This window comes from Salvelinus fontinalis, chromosome 19 (genome assembly GCF_029448725.1).
Source record: "Salvelinus fontinalis isolate EN_2023a chromosome 19, ASM2944872v1, whole genome shotgun sequence".
NCBI classification, from domain to species: domain Eukaryota; kingdom Metazoa; phylum Chordata; class Actinopteri; order Salmoniformes; family Salmonidae; genus Salvelinus; species Salvelinus fontinalis.
The window spans coordinates 31115397-31133887 of NC_074683.1; the positions used below are offsets into that span (position 1 = coordinate 31115397).

Below are 18491 nucleotides of genomic sequence, written 5' to 3' on the forward strand. Positions count from 1 at the left end.
TTTAGGTGGTTGTAGAATTGAACAGCTCTTTCTGGATTTTGATAATTAGCGGGTATCGGTCTAATTCTGCTCTGCATGTATTATTTGGTGTTTTACGTTGTACACGGAGGATATTTTTGCAGAATTCTGCATGCAGAGTCTCAATTTGGTGTTTGTCCCATTTTGTGAATTCTTGGTTGGTGAGCGGACCCCAGACCTCACAACCATAAAGAGAAATGGGTTCTATAACTGATTCCAGTATTTTTTGCCAGATCCTAATCGGTATGTTGAATTTGATGTTCCTTTTGATGGTGTCTAGATGGAATTTGTATTTGTGGTCCTTATAACTAGACCTTTCTTTTGAACACCGTTATTTTTGTCTTAATGAGATTTACTTTTAGGTCGCAGGTCTGACAGAATCTGTGCAGAAGATCTAGGTGCTGCTGTAGGCCCTCCTTGGTTGTTGACAGAAGCACCAGATCATCAGCAAACAGTGGACATTTGACTTCAGATTCTAGTAGTGTGAGGCCGGGTGCTGCGGACTGTACTAGTTCCCTCGCCAATTTGTTGATACAGTTATGTTGGAGTCATTAAAACTCGTTTTTCAACCACTACACAAATTACTTGTTAAGGACAACAAAATCAAATAAAAATTTATTTGTCACATACACATGGTTAGCAGATGTTAATGCGAGTGTAGCGAAATGCTTGTGCTTCTAGTTCTGACCATGCAGTAATATCTAACAAGTAATCTAACAATTTCACAACAAGTACCTTATACACACAAGTGTAAAGGAATGAATAAGAATATGTACATAAAAAAATATATGAATGAGTGATGGTATAGAACGGCATAGGCAAGATGCAGTAGATGGTATAGAGTACAGTATATACATATGAGATGAGTAATGTAGGGTATGTGAACATTATATAAAGTGGCATTGTTTAAAGTGGCTAGTGATACATTTATTAAATCCAATTTTTAATTATTAAAGTGACTAGAGATTTGAGTCAGTATGTTGGCAGCAGCCACTCAATGTTAGTGATGGCTGTTTAACAGTCTGATGGCCTTGAGATAGAAGCTGTTTTTCAGTCTCTCGGTCCCAGCTTTGATGCACCTGTACTGACCTCGCCTTCTGGATGATAGCGGGGTGAACAGGCAGTGGCTCGGGTGGTTGTTGTCTTTGATGATCTTTTTGGCCTTCCTGTGACATCGGGTGGTGTAGGTGTCCTGGAGGGCAGGTAGTTTGCCCCCGGTGATGCGTTGTGCAGACCTTACTACCCTCTGGAGAGCCTTACGGTTGAAAGCAGTTGCCGTACCATGCGGTGATACAGCCCGACAGGATGCTCTCGATTGTGCATCTGTAAAAGTTTGTGAGTGTTCTTGGTGACAAGCTGAATTTCTTCAGCCTCCTGAGGTTGAAGAGGCACTACTGCGCATTCTTCACCACGCTGTCTGTGTGGGTGGACCATTTCAGTTTGTCCATGATGTGTACGCCGAGGAACTTCAAACTTTCCGCCTTCTCCACTACTGTCCCGTTGATGTGGATAGGGGGCTGCTCCCTCTGCTGTTTCCTGAAGTCCACGATCATCTCCTTTGTTTTGTTGACATTGAGTGTGAGGTTATTTTCCTGACACCACACTCCGAGGGCCCTCACCTCCTCCCTGTAGGCCATCTCGTCGTTGTTGGTAATCAAGCCTACCACTGTAGTGTCATCTGCAAACTTGATGATTGAGTTGGAGGCGTGCATGGCCACGCAGTCGTGGGTGAACAGGGAGTACAGGAGAGGGCTGAGAACGCAGCCTTGTGGGGCCCCAGTGTTGAGGATCAGCTGGGTGGAGATGTTGTTTCCTACCCTCACCACCTGGGGGCGGCCCATCAGGAAGTCCAGGATCCAGTTACACAGTGCGGGGTCGAGACCCAGGGTCTCAAGCTTAATGACGAGTTTAGAGGGTACTATGGTGTTAAATGCTGAGCTCTAGTCGATGAACAGCATTCTTACATAGGTATTCCTCTTGTCCAGATGGGTTAGGGCAGTGTGCAGTGTGATTGCGATTGCGTCGTCTGTAGTAAGCAAATTGGAGTCTAGGGTGTCAGGTAGGATGGAGGTGATATGGTCCTCAGCACTTCATGATGACGGAAGTGAGTGCTACGGGGCGATAGTCATTTAGCTCAGTTACCTTAGCTTTCTTGGGAACAGGAACAATGGTGGCCCTCTTGAAGCATGTGGGAACAGCAGACTGGGATAAGGATTGATTGAATATGTCCGTAAACACACCAGCCAGCTGGTCTGTGCATGCTCTGAGGACGCGGCTAGGGATGCTGTCTGGGCCGGCAGCCTTGCGAGGGTTAACACGTTTAAATGTTTTACTCACGTTGGCTGCAGTGAAGGAGAGCCCGCTGGTTTTGGTAGCGGGCCATGTCAGTGGCACTGTATTGTTCTCAAAGCGAGCAAAGAAGTTTTTAGTTTGTCTAGGAGCAAGACATCGTGGTCCGCGACAGGGCTGGTTTTCTTTTTGTAGTCCGTGATTGACTGTAGACCCTGCCAATTACCTCTCCTGTCCGAGCCGTTGAATTGCGACTCTACTTTGTCTCTATACTGACGCTTAGTTTGTTTGATTGCCTTGCGGAGAGAATAGCTACACTGTTTGTATTCGGTCATGTTTCCGGTCGCCTTGCCCTGATTAAAAGCAGTGGTTCGCGCTTTCAGTTTTGCACGAATGCTGCCATCAATCCACGGTTTCTGGTTGGGGAAGGTTTTGGAGTGGCCATCACAAAGCCCTGACCTCAATCCTATAGAAAATGTGTGGGCAGAACTGAAAAAGCGTGTGCGAGCAAGGAGGCCTACAAACCGGACTCAGTTACACCAGCTCTGTCAGGAGGAATGGGACAAAATTCACCAAACTTATTGTGGGAAGTTTGTGGACGGCTACCCGAAACATTTGACCCAAGTGAAACATTTTAAAGGCAATGCTACCAAGTACTAATTGAGTGTATTTAAACGTCTGACCCACTGGGAATGTGATGAAAGAAATTAAAGCTGAAATAAATCATTCTCTCTACTATTATTCTGACATTTCACATTCTTAAAATAAAATGGTGATCCTAACTGACCTAAGACAGGGAATTTTTACTAGGATTAAATGTCATGAATTGTGAAAAACTGAGTTTAAATGTATTTGGCTAAGGTCTATGTAAACGTCCGACTTCAACTGTATATATGTTGAAGAGGGTGGGGCTGCATCCCTGTCTCACCCTACCTCTCTCTCCCTCTCTTCCCCCTCTGTCAATATCCCCCTCTTTGCCTTTCTCCTTCTTCCCCCCTTCTCTTTCTGTCCCTCTCCCACTTTCTTTTCAGCCCCTACTTTCTATTTGTGTACAGTATGTCCCTATAGCTTCCTCTATCTCCACTTCACATTTTCTCGTTCCATCTTTTCCGCTTTGACTGAGTGAGTGGGTGTTGTACACTGTTGTACCGGGGCACTCTCCCACCAGCCATTGACTCGTTAATAAGAGAAAGGGTGGTGTGTGTGTGGTATCAGGGGGCAGCTCTTCTGATCGTAATGACATGAGACTGGCTCTGCCTGAGGCTGGTTAGGGGACCCAGCCACCGTATCCACCCCCACCCAGGGAGACAGAGACCGCGACACACTATCTCTCTGGCTCCGTCTCTGTCTCTCTTTCTCCCCCCTCTCTCTTTTGCTCTCCCTCCCTCTCTCTCTTTCTCTCTCTCCCTCCCCCCTCTCTGCCCCACTCTCTCTCTTTCTCTCCTATTGTCTCATTCTAATCAGACCTGTGCTCTTCTGAGAAAGGACTATTGAATACATTAGCAATAGACTACTTTGATCCAGGAATCAAAAGATCCCACACAAAAGGAACATTCCCCTTGAAGGTTGATTAACCTTGTTGCACCGGGCCTAAAAAGACAACACATTGACCAAGCTTTCTTTGAACCTTTTAGATACATGAATCCCGCTGCTGCTTCCAGTGAATCTAGTAGAAGTTGTAATGACCAACCACTCTATACTACACATCATGGTGGTTTAACAGGTCATCTACCCTGTCACTCACTCACAGTTCTAACGCTAGTCCACTTTGCTCCCTTCAGCCTGAGATGTATTGATGTAGAAATGGAGCTGTCTTGCCACTTGTGTGACCCTGGCAGTCCTTGTCTCTCTAATTCTGTTCTCTATTCTATTCTATTCTATTCAATTGACTTTATTGACATGGCAAGTTCATTATTACTTACATTGTCAAAGTATACATATCGAAAAATCAAAATCAAATATATATGTATATATATACAAAATATATATATATTTATATATAAATAAATGGTGGGACCAACAGCTCTCTCTCTCTCTCTCTCTATTTCAATTCAATTTCAATGTAAGGGCTTTATTGTCATGGGAAACATATGTTTACTTGCCAAAGCAAGTGAAATAGATCATAAACAAAAGTGAAATAAACAATACAATTTTTAAACATTACACTCACAAAAGTTCCAAAAGAATAAATACATTTAAAATGTAATATTATGTCTATTTACAGTGTTGTAATGATGTGCAAATAGTTAAAGTACAAAAGGGAAAATAAATACATTTAAATATAGGTTGTATTTACAATGGTGTTTGTTCTTCACTGGTTGCCCTTTTCTTGTGGCAATAGGTCACAAATCTTACTGCTGTGATGGCACACTGTGGTATTTCAAAATTAGATTTGAATTCTTTGTGGGTCTGTGTAATCTGAGGGAAATATGTGTCTCTCTCTTTTCTCTCTTTTCTCTCTTTTCTCTCTTTTCTCTCTCTCTTTCTCTTTCTCTCTCTCTCTCTCTCTTTCTGTCTGTCTGTCTGTCTCTCTCTCTCTCTGTCTCTATCTCTCTCTGTCTGTCTCTCTCTCTGTCTGTCTCTCCTTCTCTCTTTGTCTCTCTCTCTCTCTCTCTGTCTCTCTCTCCTTCGCTCTCTCTCTGTCTCTCGTTCTCACTGTCTTTCTCTGTCTCTCTGTATTTCACTCTCTTTCTGTCTCTTCCTCTCTCTCTCTGTCTGTCTCTCTCTTTCTCTCGCTGTATTTTTTTCTCTCTGTCTCCTTCTCTCTTTCTCTGTTTGTGTCTATCTCACTGTTCTGTTCCTCCTCATGCAGTATTGATCCAGCCAGTTTCTCTTTATTCCCACTCTCTCTCCACTTAATGTGGTTTCCAATGTGATCACTTCAACTAAGATCGGCTGGGCTGCTCGCCAGCTGTGGGCTTCAAAAACATTCCTATATTTGTGAGTTGTGTCTCCCGGCTCACCAGCTTTAATCAGGGTCCCTGTGATCCCGCTTGGAGAGGCATATTCCCACCCACGCAACGTACGGACGCCACCACTGTAGCACCTGGCTGCAGGCCTATCACTGCCACCTTCACTAAGTGCTCAGTACATTCTGACAATATTAGGACATGGGCTACCGAGTGGCGCAGCGGTCTAAGGCACTGCATATCAGTGCAAGAGGCATCACTACAGACCCTGGTTCGATTCCAGGCTGTATCACAACCGGCCGTGATTGAGTCCCATAGGGCGGCGCACAATTGGCCCAGCGTCGTCCGTCCGGGTTAGGGTTTGGCCGGGGTAGGCCATCATTGTAAATAAGAATTTGTTCTTAACTGACTTGCCTAGTTAAATAAAGGTTAAATAAATAAATAAAATACTGTAGGGTAACCAAGTAGCCTTTTATCTGTTCAGGATTACAGCTTTCATAGTGATGACACAGCTCACAAACTTCACTGACCTGTGTAAGCATGGTAAACATTCCTCACTGACCTGTGTAAGCATGGTAAACATTCCTCACTGACCTGTGTAAGCATGGTAAACATTCCTCACTGACCTGTGTAAGCATGGTAAACATTCCTCACTGACCTGTGTAAGCATGGTAAACATTCCTCACTGACCTGTGTAAGCATGGTAAACATTCCTCACTGACCTGTGTAAGCATGGTAAACATTCCTCACTGACCTGTGTAAGCATGGTAAACATTCCTCACTGACCTGTGTAAGCATGGTAAACATTCCTCACTGACCTGTGTAAGCATGGTAAACATTCCTCACTGACTTGTGTAAGCATGGTAAACATTCCTCACTAACCTGTGTAAGCATGGTAAACATTCCTCACTGACCTGTGTAAGCATGGTAAACATTCCTCACTGACCTGTGTAAGCATGGTAAACATTCCTCACTGACCTGTGTAAGCATGGTAAACATTCCTCACTAACCTGTGTAAGCATGGTAAACATTCCTCACTGACCTGTGTAAGCAATGGTAAACATTCCTCACTGACCTGTGTAAGCATGGTAAACATTCCTCACTAACCTGTGTAAGCATGGTAAACATTCCTCACTGACCTGTGTAAGCATGGTAAACATTCCTCACTGACCTGTGTAAGCATGGTAAACATTTCTCACTGACCTGTGTAAGCATGGTAAACATTTCTCATAATAACAATGACAACTACAGAAGGGTTCAGATAGCAAAAATATGTCATCTTTTTCAGGGACAAATGTCACAAATGTCTTGGCCCTTTATAGGGTTCAAGTGACTCCTACACTAGCCAATCATTTTACTGTTGTCTTGTTGCCTGGCTGTTATCTAACTGTTGTCTGACTGTTGTCTGACTGTTATATTGTCCCTCTGCAGGGTTCAGCTGACTCCTACACTAGCCGACCATCGGACTCAGATGTCTCCTTGGAGGAGGAGCCGGCAGGCGGCAAGCTGGAGAAGGAGCAGCAGGCTGCTGTACAGCTGGAGAGGGCCAAGGTGAGACAGACCACCTGCAGGGTGTCCCACTGTGGAGCCTTATGCTATACTAGGCACATAGGTTCAGAACAAGGCCCCTATCATTGGAAAGGTCCCAGAAGGCAAGGCTGGTTGAAAGGAAGTTGTTTATTAAAACCACATTACAACTGGTATATTTGCAGCACAGTTTGCCCACTGGGTTATGGTTGAGCTTATCTAGCCAGGCATCTTCTTATACATGGCGTTTCCTGTATCGTCTCAGGCCAAAGCAGTGGCCTTTGCTGTGAAGACTAACGTCAGTTACTGTGGAGCTCTGGATGAGGATGTCCCTGTGGCAGGAACCGCCATCTCCTTCGATGCCAAGGACTTCCTGCACATTAAAGAGGTACAATATACTGTACAGTACATAACAACTCTACTGCTACAGCTATGCCAGCGTCTGAAATGGCATTCTATTACCTATGTAGTGTACTACTTTTGGCCGGAGTCCATGAGTAGTGCACTATATAGGGAACAGGGTGCCATTTTAGACAACCTATGTTTGCTGCAAGCCGTATCTGTTCAAGGGCCATTATGGATGAATCAATATCAATAGTGCATGTCCCGTTTTAGAATCGAGAACAATGGACTAGTGAGTGTGTATACAACCTAGTATGTCTGTGGAGTTTACACACTCTTCTTTTCTATTCTGAGTCATTGTGTTGTTTTGTGTTGACTTTCAAAGTTGCATAGAGTGTGTACTGTATGCAGGGCCGGCTCTAGGCATAAGCAACATAAGCAGTCGCCCAGGGTCCCCGGCCGCTAGAGGGCCCCTGACCCAAAATATGTATTTCTTAATTTTGGGGGGGGAACTCAGTCAGGGTTTCAACTTGCTGTTGAGAGTTAGAATAGTAGAATACACAAGGTGCAAGTTCTAAATGTGGTTGTGCATCAGCAATTTTCAGTTTTTCTCCTGTTTTGTCAGTCACTGACGAGTCACTCAGTTAGCCCATGTCAGCTAACATTGTTTAGATTGTTAAGTTTGTCTAGCCAGTTATCTAAACGTATAGTAATCATGTCCGAATACCAGTGGTGTAAAGTACTTGAGTTAAAATATTTTAAAGTACTACTTCATTCGTTTTTTGGGGGTATCTGTACTTTACTTTACTATTTATATTTTTGACTACTTTTACTTTTACTTCACTACATTCCTAAAGGAAATAATGTACATTTACTCAATACATTTTCCCTGACACCCTAAAGTACTCGTTACATTTTGAATGCTTAGCAGTACAGGGAAATGGTCAAATTCACACACTTATCAAGAGAACATCCTTGGTCATCCCTACTGCCTTGGACTCACTAAACAAAAAGGCTTCATTTGTAAAGGTGTTGGAGTGTGCCTCTGGCTATCCATACATTTTTTTTTAAACAAGAAAATGGTGCCGTATGGTTTGCTTTATATAAGGAATTTGAAACTATTTATGCTTTTACTTTTGATACTTAAGTATATTTTAGCAATTACATTTACTTTTGATACTTAAGTATATTTAAAACCAAATACTTTTAGACTTTTACTCAAGTAGTATTTTACTGGGTGACTTTCACTTTTACTTGAGTCATTTTCTATTAAGGTATCTTTACTTTTACTCAAGTATGACAATTGGGTACTTTTTCCACCACTGCCGCATGCCGCCCGGCACGTGCCTAGGGGCCCTGACCTCCAGGGGGCCCGCATTGATTTTGTTAGTCAATCTCACTCAGATATCATTAACATGACATACGTCATGGCAAATGTGTATAATTGCAGGAAATTAGCTTTAAAATTACAACATTCTCTCTCCACCCCATGGCAAAATGTGTATACCGGAAGCAAACTTGATTTAAAACTGCAATAATGTCTCTGTGCCCAATGGCAAAATGAGCAGAATTACATGACATTTGTTATAAATTGCTTAATTGTCTCTTCACCCCATGGCAAAATGTGTAGAACTGCAGAAAACTTGCTTTGAAACGGCAACATTTTCTCTACGCCACATGGCAAAATGTGTAGAATTGTAGGAAATTAACTTTAAAGCGTAAATTTCTGTCCACCGTCATTTCTCTCCACCTGCTTGGTGGGGGGGGGGGGGGGGGGGGGGGGCCCAACCAAATCTTGCTTAGGGCCTGTCATGCCAAATAATGTCCCCCTGGCCAAATAGTGTCCCCCTCTGCTTCACAATGGGATTCGATAACTATTAGCGTCCATTGCTATATAAAATGGCGCCGGAGAAGAAGGCTGACGTTTTACGTGTCCCCAACCAATTGTATTTTTTGGTTTGTTTATTTGCGTTGTTTGTAACTTTATTTGTAACTTATTTTGTACATAATGTTGCCGATACCGTCTCTTAAGACCAAAAATAACTTCTGGACATCAGGACTGCGATTACACACCACGGACTGGCAGAATCCTTTTTTTCCTTTAACGAGTCTGACGAGCCCGACACGGATGATATACTGCTTGGGAACAGGCCCAAATCCCTGTGATTTGCATGAAGAGGATGCAGTGAAAAAGGGGCAAGAGGGCGGGCTGCCTTCTGAGAATTCGTAGGCGATTGAATAAACCCCCACTTCCTTCCATTCTGCTAGCAAACGTGCAATCTTTGGAGAATAAAATCAATGACCTACGCGGAAGATTAAACTAACAACGGGACATTCAAAACTGTAATATCTTATGTTTCACGGAGTCGTGGCTGAACAATGACACTATCAATATAGAGCTGACTGGTTGTACGCTTGTCTGAAAAGACAAGGGGCGGCAGACTATGTATTTTTGTAAATTAAAGCTGGTTCACGATATCTAAGGAAGTCTCGAGCTATTGCTCGCCTGAGGTAGAGTATCTCATGATAAGCTGTAGACCACACTATCTACCTAGAAAGCTTTCATCTGTATTTTTTGAAGCTGTTTACATAACACCACAGACTGAGGCTGGCACTAAGACAGCATTGAATGAGTTGTATTCCACCATAAGCAAACAAGAAAACGCTCACCCAGAGGAGGCGCTTCTAGTAGCCAGGGACTTTAAACAGGCAAAGCATCAATACAGGACTAAGATCAAATCATACTACACCGGCTCTGACGCTCGTCGGATGTGGCAGGGCATGCAAACCATTACAGACTACAAAGGGAAGCACAGCTGAGAGCTGCCCAGTGACACGACCCTACCAGACTAGCTAAACTACTTCTATGCTCTCTTCGAGGCAAATAACACTGAAACATGCATGAGAGCACCAGAAGACTGTGATCACGCTCTCCGCAGCCAATGTGAGTAAGACCTTTAAACATGTCAATATTCACCAGGCCGCAGGGCCAGACGGATTACCAGGACGTGTACTGCGAGCATGCACTGACCAATTGGCAAGTGTCTTCACTGACATTTTCAACCTGTCCCTTACTGAGTTTGTAATACCAACATGTTTTAAGCAGACCACCATAGTGCCTGTGCCCAAGAACACTAAGGTAACCTGCCTAAATGACTACCGACACGTAGCACTCACGTCTGTAGCCATGAAGTGCTTTGAAAGGCTGGTCATGGCTCACATCAACACAATTATCCCAGAAACCCTATACCCACTCCAATTTGCATACCGCCCCATCATCCACAGATGATGCAATCTCTATTGCACTCCACACTGCCCTTTCCCACCTGGACCAAAGAAACACCTATGTGAGAATGCTATTAGGTGTAGGTGTTACGGAATCGGGAGAGGCAAAAGTCAAGAACCATGCTGTCACGATCGTGTGGGGGAGAGACGGACCAAAACGCAGCATGTGGAAAATAAGCCATCTTCTCTTTATTGTGAAGAAGGGAAAAAAACAAAACAAAACACTTACAAACTAACGAAACAATAAACGACCGTGAAGCTATAAACGTAGTGCACACACACAGGCTACAAACGTTCACCATAGACAATTCCCCACAACAAACTAAAGCCTATGGCTACCTTAAATATGGCTCCCAATCAGAGACAACAGAAACCAGCTGTCTCTAATTGGGAACCCATTCAGGCAACCATAGACTTTCCTAGACAACTACACACAACATAGACACAGCTAGACAACTATACTAAACATAAACCCAACTACTCTACATAAACCCCCTAAACCTTACAACCACCCTAGACACTACAAAACCCACATAAATTACCCATGTCACACCCTGACCTAACTAAAATAATAAAGAAAACAAAGAATACTAAGGCCAGGGCGTGACATAACCCCCCCCCCCCCTTAAGGTGCGAACTCCGGGCGCACCAGCACAAAGTCTAGGGGAGGGTCTGGGTGGGCATCTGACCACGGTGGTGGCTCAGGCTCAGGGCGAGGTCCCCACCCCACCATAGTCAATCCCAGCTTATATCTCCCCCTGCAAATGACCACCCTCATATTACCCCCACTTAATCTTTTGGGTAACATCGACACAAGGGGCAGCACCGGGATAGAGGAATAGCTCAGGACAGAGGGATAGCTCAGGACAGAGGGATAGCTCAGGATAGAGAGGTAGCTCAGGATAGAGAGGTAGCTCAGGATTGAGGGGCAACTCCGGACTGAAAGGCAGCTCCGGACAGAGAGACAGCTCTGGACTGAGGGGCAGTTCTGGATAAATAGCCGCTCTGGGCTGAGGGACAGCTCATGACTGGCTGACGGCTCTGGACGCTCATGGCTGGCTGACGGCTCTGGACGCTCATGGCTGGCTGACGGCTCTGGACGCTCATGGCTGGCTGACGGCTCTGGACGCTCATGGCTGGCTGACGGCTCTGGACGCTCATGGCTGGCTGACGGCTCTGGACGCTCATGGCTGGCTGGGGAGACGGATGGCTCAGACGGCGCTGGGGAGACGGATGGCTCAGATGGCGCTGAGGAGACGGATGGCTCAGACTGATCCTGTCTGGCGGAAGGCTTCGGCTGCTCCTGTCTGGCGGAAGGCTCTGTAGGCTCATGGCAGACGGGCAGTTCATGCGGCGCTTGGCAGACGGACAATTCAGGTGCCGTTGGGCAGACGGCAGACTCTGGCCGGCTGAGACGCACTGTAGGCCTGGTGCGTGGTGCCGGAACTGGAGGTACCGGGCTAAGGACACGCACCTTCAGGCTAGTGCGGGGAACAACAACAGGGCACACTGAGTTCTCAAGGCGCACTATAGGACTGGTGCATGGTACCAGAACTGGTGGTACCGGGCTGAGGGCACGCACCTCAAGACGAGTGCGGGGAGAAATAACAGTGTGTACAGGACTCAGGAGACGCACAGGTGGCTTAGTGCGTGGTGCCGGAACTGGAGGCACCGGACTGGAGACACGCACCATAGAGAGAGTGCGTGGAGGAGGAACAGGGCTCTGGAACCGCGCTGGAAGCCTGGTGCGTGGTCTAGGCACTGGTGGTACTGGGCTGTGGCGGGGAGGTAGTGCCGGAAATACCGGACCCTGCAAGCGTACTGGCTCCCTTGAGCACCGAGCCTGCCCAACCTTACCTGGTTGAATGCTCCCCGTCGCCCGACCAGTGCGGGGAGGTGGAATAACCCGCACCGGGCTATGTAGGCGAACCGGGGACACCATGCGTAAAGCTGGTGCCATGTAAGCCGGCCCAAGGAGACGTACTGGTGGCCAGATATGTAGAGTCGGCTTCATGGCGCTTGGCTCAATGCTCAATCTAGCCCTACCAGTGCGGGGAGGTGGAATAACCCGCACTGGGCTATGCACCCGTACAGGAGACACCGTGCGCTCTACTGCGTAACACGGCGTCTGCCCGTACTCCCGCTCTCCACGGTTAGCCTGGGAAGTGGGCGCAGGTCTCCTACCTGCCCTTGGCCCACTACCTCTTAGCCCCCCCCACCCCAAGAAATTTTGGGGTAGTACTCACGGGCTTTTCAGGCTTCCAGCCACGTCTCCTTGCTGCCTCCTCATATCTCCGCCTCTCTGCTTTCGCTGCCTCCAGCTCAGCTTTGGGGCGGTTATATTCTCCTGGTACTTCACGGTCCAGAATTTCCTCCCAATTCCAATAGTCCTGTGTAGGTGGGTCCTGTTGTTGTTGCACACGCTGCTTGATCCGATGTTGGTGGGGAATTCTGTCACGATCGTGTGGGAGAGAGACGGACCAAAACGCAGCATGTGGAAAATAAGCCATCTTCTCTTTATTGTGAAGAAGGAAAAAAAACGAAACAAAACACTTACAAACTAACGAAACAATAAACGACCGTGAAGCTATAAACGTAGTGCACACACACAGGCTACAAACGTTCACCATAGACAATTCCCCACAACAAACTAAAGCCTATGGCTACCTTAAATATGGCTCCCAATCAGAGACAACAGAAACCAGCTGTCTCTAATTGGGAACCCATTCAGGCAACCATAGACTTTCCTAGACAACTACACACAACATAGACACAGCTAGACAACTATACTAAACATAAACCCAACTACTCTAAATAAACCCCCTAAACCTTACAACCACCCTAGACACTACAAAACCCACATAAATTACCCATGTCACACCCTGACCTAACTAAAATAATAAAGAAAACAAAGAATACTAAGGCCAGGGCGTGACACATGCGTCCTCCAAAACACAACCCCGCCAAGCTTCTTGACACACTGCACGCTTAACCCGGAGGCCAGCCGCACAAATGTGTCGGGGGAAACACGGTACACCTTGAGACCGTGTCAGCATGCATGCACCCAGCCCGCGATAGTAGTCGCTAGAGCGCGATGGGACAAGGACATCCTGACCGGCCAAACCTTCCCTAACCCGGACGATGCTGGGCCAATTGTGCGTCGCCTCATGGTTCTCCCGGTCGGCTGCGACAAAGCCCGGTATCGAACCAGGATCTGTAGTAACGCAGCTAGCACTGCGATGTAGTGCCTTAGACCGCTGCTCCACTCGGGAAGCCCTGAGCAAGCATTTATGCGGTCCGGGTGGCTTGGTCTAAAATTATTTTGTGAGAATTGCGGAGGGCACTGATCTTAAAGATCTCATCCAGGCCTGTCTGTTTGACTCCAAATACCTTGCTTGCTGTGGTGATAATCCTTCTCAGCATATTTCTCTGGCTGACAGTGGCATTGCCAAACCACCAAACAATAGAAAAAGTAAAAATACTCTCAATGAAAGATTTGTAAAACAGTATAGTTTTATTTTATTTTTATTTTATTTTTTATTTTACCGTTATTTTGCCAGGTAAGTTGACTGAGAACACGTTCTCATTTGCAGCAACGACCTGGGGAGTAGTTACAGGGGAGAGGAGGGGGATGAATGAGCCAATTGTAAACTGGGGATTATTAGGTGACCATGATGGTTTGAGGGCCAGATTGGGAATTTAGTATTTACATTACATTTACATTTAAGTCATTTAGCAGACGCTCTTATCCAGAGCGACTTACAAATTGGTGCATTCACCTTATGACATCCAGTGGAACAGCCACTTTACAATAGTGCATCTAAATCTTTTAAGGGGGGGGGGGGGCAGAAGGATTGCTTTATCCTATCCTAGGTATTCCTTGAAGAGGTGGGGTTTCAGGTGTCTCCGGAAGGTGGTGATTGACTCCGCTGTCCTGGCGTCGTGAGGGAGTTTGTTCCACCATTGGGGTGCCAGAGCAGCGAACAGTTTTGACTGGGCTGAGCGGGAACTGTACTTCCTCAGTGGTAGGGAGGCGAGCAGGCCAGAGGTGGATGAACGCAGTGCCCTTGTTTGGGTGTAGGGCCTGATCAGAGCCTGAAGGTACTGAGGTGCCGTTCCCCTCACAGCTCCGTAGGCAAGCACCATGGTCTTGTAGCTTATGCGAGCTTCAACTGGAAGCCAGTGGAGAGAGCGGAGGAGCGGGGTGACGTGAGAGAACTTGGGAAGGTTGAACACCAGACGGGCTGCGGCGTTCTGGATGAGTTGTAGGGGTTTAATGGCACAGGCAGGGAGCCCAGCCAACAGCGAGTTGCAGTAATCCAGACGGGAGATGACAAGTGCCTGGATTAGGACCTGCGCCGCTTCCTGTGTGAGGCAGGGTCGTACTCTGCGGATGTTGTAGAGCATGAACCTACAGGAACGGGCCACCGCCTTGATGTTAGTTGAGAACGACAGGGTGTTGTCCAGGATCACGCCAAGGTTCTTAGCGCTCTGGGAGGAGGACACAATGGAGTTGTCAACCGTGATGGCGAGATCATGGAACGGGCAGTCCTTCCCCGGGAGGAAGAGCAGCTCCGTCTTGCCGAGGTTCAGCTTGAGGTGGTGATCCGTCATCCACACTGATATGTCTGCCAGACATGCAGAGATGCGATTCGCCACCTGGTCATCAGAAGGGGGAAAGGAGAAGATTAATTGTGTGTCGTCTGCATAGCAATGATAGGAGAGACCATGTGAGGTTATGACAGAGCCAAGTACAGTCAACATTAAAAGATCCCAGCTTTTTGAGAAAGTACAGTCTCTGTTGACCCTTTTTGTAGATCAGGTCTGTACATTTACTCCACTGAAGTTTATTGTCCAAGAGGACACCCAGATATTTGTATTCCTCTACAGTCTCTATGTTCTGACATCTGATAGATGTGTGATTGGTCACAGCACTCTACAAAGTCATTTAGGACCGGGCCATGGTGTTCCTCGTCATCATGCAACAGGCTGATCAAGGCAGTGTCATCAGGCTCAGGAAGTCCAACAGCCACAAAACCAGCCCCCCATCTAAGGATAAGTCCCAGATGAGTCTCTGTGCCAGAATGTAAGGCTGGATTGTGTTGAAGGCAGAAGAAAAGTCCTACAAGCAAAAGCCTGACATGGGATTGTTCAGCACGGTGCTTTAACACATGTCCACTTATTTTGCCTGGGCTTTTTTGTGCGTTACATTCCCTGAACAACTTCAAAACATCATCCTGTTTCACAACAACTTTCTTAAACATTTGTAATGATGCTTCCATTTGTTTTACCTCCGACACAAAGTTGTCTGATTCAAATCTTGAGAAGAAAACATTCAGTTCATTAACCATGTTCTGGCCCCCATGTCTCCCAAGGTCAGCACTGGTTTTTCCCCTGCCTATGTGGGGGGCACTAGACATGGATTTAATACCTTGCCAGGCCACCCTTGAGTTTCCTGAGGAGAGGGTTCTCTTCACCCTTTGCTTGTATGCCTCCTTGTCCACCAGTATCTGTCTTTTGAAGCCTGTCTTAAAGCCTGTCTATCACCCTCAGCATAAACTGCCCTCTTCCTATTAAGTAGTGATTTTAGATTTTTTGATACCCAAGGCTTACTGTTAGAGAAGATTTTTCTGGTTTTAGTAGGCACAATTGACAACACAGAAGTTTACAGAAGTCTGAAACAACATCTGTGAGTTCATCAAGATCAGTGCTGCTGTCCTCAAATACCTCCCACATAGTACAGTCAAAACACCCCTGGAGACCAAATACCTTCCACATAGTACAGTCAAAACACCCCTGGAGACCAATACCTTCCATATAGTACAGTCAAAAAAACCCTGGAGACCAAATACCTTCCACATAGTACAGTCAAAACACCCCTGGAGACCAAATACCTCCCACATAGTACAGTCAAAACACCCCTGGAGACCAAATACCTCCCACATAGTACAGTCAAAACACCCCTGGAGACCAAATACCTCCCACATAGTACAGTCAAAACACCCCTGGAGACCAAATACCTCCCACATAGTACAGTCAAAACACCCCTGGAGACCAAATACCTGCGTCTGGCGAGATAGATTCCAGTTTCTGTGACAGATTATAAATCATCTCTGATGCTTTTGCTATATTAACTTTTGGTTGAATGTACACCATGGTAACAAACAATTGGGTGAACTCACAGGCAGATAGTAGGGTCACAGTGACACAGAAAGCAGTTCAATGTCAAGGGTACAGAGTCTCTCTCTTACCAAGATCGATTTACACCACTGGTCCCTGACAAGCAGGCAGATGCCCCCATCATGATGTTCCCTGTTATGGTCAGGTTTTTTAACTCTTTGTCTGATTGCCCCGTGTTTTCTACATTTGCATTTGGGTTTGTAATCCACTCGCAGACAATCGGGGATTAGATGGGTCATTGGGATATCCATCGCGTTTGTGTTTAGGTTGCATTGTAGTAGGAACTCTCTGCTGTATTGGATTCTGCTGCCAGCAGCGTTTTCATAATTTACTCTGTTTGTAGCAGGTATGTACATGATACCATGTAACAAGATCAGTCCAACACCCCACCACTGTAAAGCCATCGTTGACAGATGGCAAATAATTTACAAACAAAGTGTACAAATTAATGTTGCAAGTTCTAGCAACAGACCTAGCAACAGAAGCTAGAACTCATTGAATCCCATTGTGACGCAGAGGGGGACACTATTTGGCCGGGGACACTATTTGACTATATGACAGGCCCCCAAAAGGCTAGAGCCGGCCCTGACTGTATGTCTATGAATTGTTACACACTTCTGTTCTAAGACATTCGTTTTGTGTTACTTTTCCCACAGCCACATATAGTGTGTATTTTTCTGTGGAGTTTGCACACTCTCTTCTGTTCTGTTGTTTTGTGTTGTCTTTTCCACTACAGACGTACAGCAACGAGTGTATATGTCAGTGTATAACAAACACACACACACTCACTTCACTCATTGTGTTGTTTAATGTTGTCTTGTCCACTACAGAAGTACAGTAATGACTGGTGGATTGGCCGGCTGGTGAAGGAGGGCTGTGAGATCGGATTCATCCCCAGCCCTCTGAAACTAGAGAACATCCGTCTACAGCAGGAGCAGAAGAGAGGTACACGCTCTTACGGGTAAGGCCGTGGTTGAGGGGCTGGGCAGGGGCTGGGCAGGGGGGTGAGAAGTTTATTGAGGGGGTGGGCTTGGTTGGGCAAATGGGCTGGGCTGGTGCTGGGAGGGTTTGGTTGGGTGGAGGGGCTGTGTTGGAGGGTGGGTTTAGGGTCTGGGGGGTTGGTTGGGTGGAGGGGCTGTGTTGGAGGGTGGGTTTAGGGTCTGGGGGGGTAGTTTGGTGGAGGGGCTGTGTTGGAGGGTGGGTTTAGGGTCTGGGGGTTGGTTGGTTGGGTGGAGGGGCTGTGTTGGAGGGTGGGTTTAGGGGCTGGGGGGTTGGTTGGGTTGGTTGGGTGGAGGGGCTGTGTTGGAGGGTGGGTTTAGGGGCTGGGGGGGTTGGTTGGGTGTGTTGGAGGTGGGGTTTAGGGTCTGGGGGGGTTGGTTGGGTGGAGGGGCTGTGTTGGAGGGTGGGTTTAGGGGCTGGGGGGGTTGGTTGGGTGGAGGGGCTGTGTTGGAGGGTGGGTTTAGGGGCTGGGGGGTTGGTTGGGTGGAGGGGCTGTGTTGGAGGGTGGGTTTAGGGGCTGGGGGGGTTGGTTGGGTGTGTTGGAGGTGGGGTTTAGGGGCTGGGGGGGTTGGTTGGGTGGAGGGGCTGTGTTGGAGGGTGGGTTTAGGGGCTGGGGGGTTGGTTGGGTGGAGGGGCTGTGTTGGAGGGTGGGTTTAGGGTCTGGGGGGGTGGTTTGGTGGAGGGGCTGTGTTGGAGGGTGGGTTTAGGGTCTGGGGGTTGGTTGGTTGGGTGGAGGGGCTGTGTTGGAGGGTGGGTTTAGGGGCTGGGGGGTTGGTTGGGTGGAGGGGCTGTGTTGGAGGGTGGGTTTAGGGTCTGGGGGGGTTGGTTGGGTGGAGGGGCTGTGTTGGAGGGTGGGTTTAGGGCCTGGGGGGTAGTTTGGTGGAGGGGCTGTGTTGGAGGGTGGGTTTAGGGTCTGGGGGTTGGTTGGTTGGGTGGAGGGGC

At 47.1% G+C, this 18491-nt stretch overlaps 1 protein-coding gene across 3 annotated transcripts in view; it reads left to right on the forward strand.

The window, feature by feature from the left end:
• Positions 1-18491, forward strand: part of LOC129816603 (voltage-dependent L-type calcium channel subunit beta-4-like) — a 65966-nt gene that overhangs the window by 29413 nt on the left and 18062 nt on the right. For 2 of the 3 annotated variants that reach the window (XM_055871286.1, XM_055871289.1), the window contains 3 exons: positions 6648-6767; positions 7009-7131; positions 17381-17511. In XM_055871286.1, coding sequence (XP_055727261.1) covers positions 6648-6767; positions 7009-7131; positions 17381-17511 — 374 coding nt within the window. The remainder of the gene's footprint in view (positions 1-6647; positions 6768-7008; positions 7132-17380; positions 17512-18491) is intronic. The other variant, XM_055871288.1, reaches the window with a different exon arrangement.